The sequence below is a fragment of the Thalassophryne amazonica genome, chromosome 20 (assembly GCF_902500255.1).
Source record: "Thalassophryne amazonica chromosome 20, fThaAma1.1, whole genome shotgun sequence".
Lineage (NCBI taxonomy): Eukaryota > Metazoa > Chordata > Actinopteri > Batrachoidiformes > Batrachoididae > Thalassophryne > Thalassophryne amazonica.
Genome location: NC_047122.1, coordinates 37500889 through 37509765, shown reverse-complemented (window position 1 = coordinate 37509765; position 8877 = coordinate 37500889). Strand labels below are relative to the sequence as shown.

The 8877-nt window shown below is 38.6% G+C and overlaps 1 protein-coding gene across 1 annotated transcript; it reads left to right on the top strand.

Moving 5' to 3' along the window:
• The first annotated feature begins 323 nt into the window (after positions 1-323).
• cks1b (CDC28 protein kinase regulatory subunit 1B) lies at positions 324-3899 on the top strand. Its single transcript, XM_034160816.1, is given in 5 exon segments — positions 324-503; positions 737-788; positions 791-803; positions 930-1057; positions 3138-3899. Coding segments are annotated over 4 exon segments (237 nt in total). The 5' UTR covers positions 324-503; positions 737-745; the 3' UTR covers positions 3191-3899.
• Positions 3900-8877: the final 4978 nt, after the last annotated feature.

The window sequence follows — 8877 nt, the reverse complement described above, 5'->3', positions numbered from 1 at the left end:
TTATTTATCCTCAAGCATTCAAGGTTTTTTTTTTTTAACTTTTTATCTTATTTTATTTTATTTCATTTTCTTTCTTTCTGTTCTTTTTGTTGTTTGTTGTTGTTGTTTTTTTTTAAAAACCTCAACCTCTTTTAGCATCTTTTGTGTAAATAAATCAATCTTCCCTAATTGTTTGTATTTTAATTTTCACATGTTCGTAAATTTAAAAAAAAGAAAGAAAGATAATGAATATCAATTTCGTTCCTCAAATCAGACCAATCAGAAAACCGTACGACTGTTACGACTATTTTAAGCGACAGACAGAACAGACCAATGGCAAGAGCGGACTTAGGAGTGATTGACCAATAGGAACAGTCGTGGGCATTTTGAACGCTGAAAAGCGGGCTGGAGCCTCATACTGAGGGAAACAAAAGAGATTGTAACAGTTTGTTGTGACGCGACGTTAATAACGCACCCAGTTGCTTTGTTTTCGTCTGGAATTTTTTTTTTTTTTTGCTATACTTGTAAGTTAAGACTTGTGTTTAGCTGTTTTATTGTGCAGAAATAGAAGTGTTTGGGTTTATGTTATGTATTATATTATAACGTTACTTTCTCGGCTAAGTTAGCCAAGTAGCGCCCTGCTTGTCTCTCCATTCAAGTTTAGTTTTACACAATATCTTTCATACGCTGATTTAATTTACTTCGATGTGCAGTGATATGGTTTGAGTATTTATGTTACTAAATATTCTCCCAACAGGTTTGGACCATGTCTCACAAACAGATCTACTACTCTGATAAATATGACGATGACAATATGAGTACAGGTGGGTGGGACTCATGCTAACAATTACTCTGTGCTGTCTGATTAGATCGTTTGTCTAAAAGTCAGGCTGCTTGTGTCATAACACTTGGCTTTAGTCTTTGTGTTGGAATCTGTTACTTATCCACAGGCATGTAATGTTGCCCAAAGACATTGCAAAACGTGTTCCCAAAACCCATTTGATGTCAGAGACTGAGTGGAGGAACCTGGGTGTCCAACAGAGCCAAGGATGGGTACATTACATGATTCACCAGCCAGGTAAATGACCTGACTGCAAGTTATAACTTTTTGTTTGTGTAAATGACTTGCAAGTGCATGTCAAACTAATTACAACTTTAAAGGATAAAACTAGGCTAAATTTTGCTAAAGTAATTTTCTTGAGGTCAAAACATAAAAAAAAGTACTATAAATAAACCCAGAGTTGTTGTTTGAGATTGCTTTATTTTGGATTAAATATAAGGCATAGGTAGTTGTCTTTTAAAAAAAAAAATATATATATATATATATTCAAGTGTTCTTCAGAGGCAAATTGTTTGAGCCCCCCCCCCCCAAATAGTGTTGTCTAGTCAAATATTTATAAATCATGGCTTGTCTGCAACAGTCTCAAAATTGCCATTGTAAGAAGTTGTTGCATTTTTGCCACACTAGCACTTGAACTAATTCAAAACGGTACTTAATTCAGATTATCAAAAAAATTACCCCTCCATATGTTCTAAACCACTCTTCCTTAGTGCAAAAATGACAGGGAAATTCTGAAGAATTCAGGTGTGTTGGGTGGGGGGTGTTGACAGCTATGACACTAAAGCAATCTTGAGTGCACATAGCCAATGCTAGGTAATTGTAATTTGGCCAGATCATCTGCCCCAAGTAAACAATGTTGTTTAACTGCATTCTTACTCACTCAAGCAGTTTTGCAAATGTAAACAATTGACAAAACTAGTTTGGGACACTTGAAAGTGAAACATCTAATTGTGATAAGATCATATTGCTTGCTACTAATGCTTTTGGGAAAATTTGTACTCATGAGCTAAACCTACAAGAACAAATGTAGATTTTTAGATAGTTTTTAAATTTAATATCTGAATTATGCAACATAAAGTCAAATTGTAATGGTTTAGAAAATATGCAGATTAAAAATGTTACATGCATCAAGTATCTGATGTACATGTCATGGTGCAGTCGATGACTTGCTCACATGTGGCATTTTACTGTCCAACATGTCCATGAAGTTTTAGCATAACCTGGTTAGCTTTTAGTTCCTCAATGCCACTGATGGCTCTGGAATTTTTAATTTAGCAACCATCTGTGTGATATGATGATCAGCTCTTTAGCTGCTATTCATTGCTTTAACGTTTCCCATAATCCCCCTGGGGGCCCCCTGCGCTTTCCAGAATGCACCGCGGCAGTAGCAGAGTTATAGCGTTTCAAAGCCATGTAAACAATGGCTAGCTAGGATGTGGATGGCGCCAATTCAGCAAGTTCACAAGCGATTATGACACGCTCTTCCAAGGTGAGAGGATTATCTAGAGGCGGTGTAGCACCTGTGGTGGACTTGTGCCGTGCCCTGATTTTGTCCATACTTCACGGAGGTGTGTTCATTGTGCCCTAAACTGGAACTCTGCTGAAACTGACCTCTCGCGTAAGTCATGGCCCACGCGACGGCTCAAGATTGACAAATTCATACAACTAAAGTATTTTATGTATTTATTTATTACTGTATCCATGAGTAGGAACACCCAGGGCGTTCTGTGTAAAATTCTGTTGGAAAGTTGGTGTGAATGTACAAGTGTATGGCCAATATTGTGTTCACTGGAACATCTGTTCTTTCATATATTTCAATGAGATGTCTGATTTAATCACAGATAACTCACCAGTTTGGTGGCAGAGCAATTCCACTTTGTGCCCAACTCTGATTGGTGTCATTGTCATACAACTGCTACACTAGGTTTTTTTTTTGGGGGGGGGGGAGGCAATTGTATGCATATGTAAAATAACTAAAGAATTTAATAAAAAAAAAAATCATTCTAAACTCATTATTGCGGGGTTCCCTGATACATTTATGGAACTCTGGAAGACCACCGCACCTTTGCGTCATCACAGTTAAGATGCAGAAGTGATGAGGAAAAAAAACCTCATGAAAGCTCTTGTTGGGGTGTGTGTGCGCGAGAATTTTATTTTTTTTAAGCTATGTCTTTGGGTCAGGAAAATGATTAAATTTAGTGTGGGCGTTGAAGCCACTTTCATTAAAAATGGGGTGGGTACATGGTTTCCTCACGGGGCACCAAAGTGTCAAAGCTACACAATCACCATTCTAAATGCATTTATTCATGTCCTGCAGAGCCGCACATCTTGCTGTTCCGCCGTCCGCTGCCAAACCCAAAGTCATCTTAATGGAGAATCTCTGGGTCCTTGGAAGATCAGTCCCTCTGACATGCTGCAGGTCGCCTGAAAGTAGGGATTGTACAGTTGTGGATGACCAGCCCTTATGCAGTAGTTGAACTATTGTTTGGACTGATCACATTGGACCTTGAGGACTAAATCATGAACAATAGTTGTGGAAGGTTGTACACGTTGAAGGAAAGCCGTCACTCCTCTTGGTAGGTGAAAAGACGTGGTGCCAGTTAACCTGTATCGACTTGCATTGTCTTTTTGACTGACACATCTGTTTCCATGCTGAAAACTATCTGAATATTCCAGTTTGTTGAGCAATTAACATGTGGGAACTAAGTCTGGCACTGATCAGAATGCTAGCTAAGACTACTAGCTGGATTAAAGTAATATTTTGACTGCAAAGAATCTGGTTTAATGACATGTTGCTGTTCAGTTAAAATGGTTATGTAAAATGACATTTCAGTTTCATGTGCATGAAAATCCACACGCGTCACCTAGACACTAGTCTTGCTTACTTTCTTCACTGTTGTGACATGGATCGGATTGTGCTCTGAGCTCCTATTTATGAATGTGTTGCTCTAATGAAATCTCTTTTAAACTGTTATGGAATACACGTGAGTCAAATGTACAGCAGAACTTTAATTACAAAATTGACTGAGTGAGATGACTCAATCTCACAGCGGCTTGAAATTTAATAAAGTATAGCTTTAAGAATCTGGTCTTCGTTGGAGTGTATGTGACACGCAGACAATGGCTCCTGATTAGAGCTGAACGATTACTAAATGGAACGATTTAGTAACTATCAATTGTAAATATTTTGTGGTTTCCATGCTCCCCCTTTGTTAGTAAACAATTTAGGTTGTGAACAAAATTATATATTTGAGTGTTATCTTTTGATTTGTTTAGGGCTGCAACTAAATTATTTTAATTATTACTTTCTTTATTAGTTGATAGGTCCCTAAAATGGGGAAGAAAAAATGTCAGTTTTCCAGAACCCAAAGCTGATTTATTGTCTTTTGTCCACAGTGCAAATATGCAATTTACACCAGATGGATTGAAACACTAGAAAAATATTCACATTTAAGAACACGAAATCAATGAATATCTTCTTAAATGGCTCTACACTATTAATCGATTTATGTGTAGTTGTTGATATAAGTAATAATGGATTAATTGTTGCAGTTCTAGCTTGAAAAACACAAACTGGTGTATATGGAACAACTAATGGTTTAATCCAGAAAATATAGAATAGAATTGAGAATTTTTGCAGCCCAGTGAAATATTGCTTTTTTTTTTCTTTTCTTTTTTTTGTCTTGAGGCAAAGCCGTGTACATGGTTTTCTTTTATGAACGGCCTTTTAAAACATGTAGACATTATGTTCAAGCATTGTAAATGGACTGCACATCTCAAGCAGATGCTCTACCATGATGCAGGGATGCTTATTCGCTGTCTCTGGACAGTTTTGTCTTTTTGTAAATTCTTGCTTAATGCAGGGCTGTGAAAACTCAGTGGATCTGCAAATTCCGCAGATTTCATCGGGGGGTGTGATTGAGTTTTTAAATGTCTGTCGCAAGTTTTTTTTTTTGTTTTTTTATGACATCATGCAAGTTTTATAAGTCCGTGGCGGTCCGTGGACACTGATCTGTCTGAGCCGGAGTTTTGAGGAGAAAAAAGCTTGGCTGTTGCGACAGCTGTCGTAAAGCGACATTGGTTTGGTTGCTGCGGCGATGCTGTCTCCTGTATGAGCTTAAGCTAAAACGTCGCATGTGGACATCGCAAACCTTTAGAGCTCCACAGTTTTTAAAAGAAGAATTTTGCAGCATGTCTGTGTCACGGACCGATGTCGGACAGAGAGATGGCGAGAAAGACTTTGGAAAAGTTTGACAAGGACAAGAATCCGTGGAATTGTCGCTGGCTTCATCAACACACCTGAAAGATAAACGGGAAAAAGTGAACTGTGCCCTCAGGAAACACGGTAAGAATTTTTCTCTCTGGAAAATAACATTGTGCTGTTCAAGATTATGTGACTTTTTCATTAATCTAGACTTTCTTTCATTGGGGAAAAAAGACTGGCTTCGATAATGGGTTACATAAGAATGTAGACTTTTTTTCATGGAAAGAGTGGATTTGCAGGAATTTTACACAAGACTGGCTTTTTTACTGTAAGGTATGTAATTTAATTTCTGCATAAAATCGAAAAAGTTCAGATTCTTTGAGGTGTTTGGGCTCAGACTGAGATGGATAATTTAAACAAATTTAACATTTTGTGCATTATTAAATGAGTAATAGTAATCGAGTGGCTTCAGTATTACGATATACGAGGTCTATTAGAAAAGTATCCTACCTTTTTATTTTTTAAAAAAGCTATATGGATTTGAATGACGTGCGATTACACCAATCATGCTTGAACCCTCGTACGCATGCGTGAGTTTTTTTCCACACGTGTCAGTGACATCATTTCCCTGTGGGCAGGCCTTGAGTGAGATGTGGTCCCGCCTTCTCGACTGAATTCCTTTGTTTCACACGCTGCTCGAGACGGCGCGCGTTTTATCAAAAATTTTTCTGGACCTGTGAGGAATATCCGAGTGGACACTATTCGAGAAATTAAGCTGGTTTTCGGTGAAAAGTTTAACGGCTGATGAGAGATTATGGGGTGTTTGTCGGTGTAAGGACTTCCCACAGAGCGGGACATCGCGCAGCGCTTCCAGGTGCCGTCGTTGGCCTGTTTCGACCTGAAAACATCCTAATTTAAGGCTTAATTCATCCAGGACGTCGTGAGAGAACAGAAGATTCAGAAGAGGCCGGCATGAGGACTTTATGCAGACATTCCACTGTTTAAGGACATTTTGTAATGAAAGACGTGCGCGCAAATTCGCCGAGTCGTTTCCGTGAAGACTCAGCAAATCTGTGTGCGCCGCGACAGGAAAAACACCTCCGTGTTGAAAACCATTTGTAAAATTCAGGCGGCTTTTGATGGCTTTCAACAAGTGAGTAACTGAGAAATTGTTTAACAGCTTGGGCATGTTCCAACTTGCCCGTTAAGGTTTCCAACTGAGGTGTTTTTCCTGTCGCGACCCCCCCGCGGTCGGGTCCGGCCCGACATGCGACTCTGCCCGCACGTTCTTTCATTACAAAATGTCCGTTAATAATGGAATGTCCGAATAAACTCATGCCGACTTCTTCTGAAAGTTCTCTGTTCTCTGATGACTTACTGGGTCAACAGAGCCTGAAATGTGGAAGTTTTCAACTTGAAACGGCGAGACGCTGCCGCCTCGAAGCGCAGATCGCCGTCAGGCGCCGTGGGCCGTCCTTAAAGCGACACTACCAGACCAAAATCTCTCATCAGCCGTTAACATTTTTACCGAAAACCAGCTGAATTTATTGAATGGTGTCCACTCAGTTGTGCCTTACAGTTCTGAAAAAATTTTGATCAAACAAAGCAGCAGTCTCTGAGCCATTCCTAAACAATGAAAAAATCGAGGAGAGGGTGGGCGACTCCTCACTCAAAGACTGCCCACAGGCGAATGACGTAACCGACAGGCGTGGAAAAAAACTCTCACATGCCCACGAGGGTTCAAGCATGTCTGATGTAATCACACGTGATTCAAATCCATATGGTTTTTGAAAAAAATAAGGTTGGATACTTTTCTAAGACCTCGTATGTCTACCTAATCTAAAAGCAGTTATGAAGTTATAACATGAGTTATGATTTTTAATTGCCTAGTCTTTGAGCCCAATCAAAAACAGTTTTCAGCAAGATTTAGCTATTTTTGTAAACCATTGTGTTATAGTCTCTACATGCTCCTACAGGATGGCACAAAGCCACATGTGCCATCCTGCATGAGATCACAAGATAAATTTAACAGCTGTTTCAGGTCCAAATTTAGTCCAAAGAATGCACCACAGGGCACTTATATTCTCAAAATTTCCTTGGGGAGCGATTCTCCCCCCCCCAGTTTTCCAAAAGTCCAACGGCGTTCAGGGTAACTTTTGCTGTCTTGACTATTATAGATGAATCACATTGCTGTCTCTTTTTTTTCTTCTATGCATCCATGATGATGTATCACATTAATTCACCACACGCTCTGTGCGCTGCCATGCATGGTATTCAACCACTAGGCGCAATTTGGAGGTTGAGGATCCTGGTCTCAAGACTACCACTTTAACATCTATACCACTGCCTCTATAATATGATTAAAATATTTGAATGCAAGGTTTAAAAATATTAGTTTTACAGTTAATTAGCCAAAGGTTAATTGACTAATCAGTAAATGGCCTAAAAAAAAAAAAAAAAAAAATCATTGCACTACTTGATCACAAAAATAATTAGTTGTAGCCCGCCTTATGGGTAACAACAATTGTATAGTGTTTTTTTTTTTTGTGCATTTCCTTGTGCATTAGACTAGTAACTTGAGTTTTATGATTCTAGATACAAGATTGTCAACACTGGTGGTGCTTCACCTTTTATCATTGTGTAATGTGACAACAATCCCTGCTGCGATAAAGGTGTAATCTGCAATGTGCGCCAAGAAACTCTTTACAAATGTTCCATTACCACACAACGGTGTTGGTCCACTTGCACATGATGCTGCATCTGTTGTCTGGCGCTGTGACTGAACTCTTTATTAGTTTCTTGTCATATTGCCAATCTAACAGGTCCCGCTATTGCAGCAGTGAGCTGGTCTCTCCTAAATGTCCTTCTGGGCTTAATGGATACGCCGTGTTATGGCAGCATTTATGGACAGACGAAGCATCTGCTACACGTTTACATCAAACAAGGTGTTAATGTGAGCAACTAGTGAGTTACTGCTAAGCAAAAGTTCTAAAGACATCTTACAAGAAAATCAGATTAGAGTTGTTTTAATGTATTCACCAGGAAAATCATGGTAAATGAAAAATAAGTGACTTGGCGAAGAGAGGCTGGACAACAAAATGGGGTCAGACATATTTGGAAAGTATTTTAAAGATGAAAAGAAATACCAAAAAAAAAAGAAATTTTGAATTGAGTGGCACAGTTGTACAATGGATAACATTCTTTATAAAGCCAGATGACTACTTGTTTAATTATAAATACTAGATAAATAATAGTTGTGTTCAGTTCTATTTTTATCACTCGAGCTTTACGTGAGGTTGCTCAGTAAATTTTGCAGAGTAAAATTGTTTCAGTGTTGCTCAGCTAAGAGTATTATTTCTGAGGGCGTATCAATATTTAACACTGGATTGGGACTGTATTGTATGTATTCACTTCAGAGTGTTCTTCACTGCAAAATGTACTGTTGTGTCTTAAGGTTACCTCAGATTTAGCATAATGTAAAACTTTACATTGCAAAATTAAGTATTAAACTATAGGAAGATGGAAAAATGCACCCAGGCAGTGATGAACAACAAACTATTTGTATTGGGCTTTTCAAAACAAGCAGGCACCTTTTTGATTCCCAGACTTATGATTTGGAAATTAAGCCCATTTCAAGCTACATGTAACTTCAAAACTACACATTTTTGAGGGCAAAAGTTGCCTGTTTTGGCTGCATTCACACAAAATCCTTTCGGGTTGGTTGTGTGGAATTGTGGTAGGAGCTGTTACATAGCCATAAAAAAATGATTCATTCTATCTGATTTAGTAAATTTCTGGAGGGAAATGGTCTCTATCTTTCTCTCACAGACCCCACTCAATATGTATGTGCACA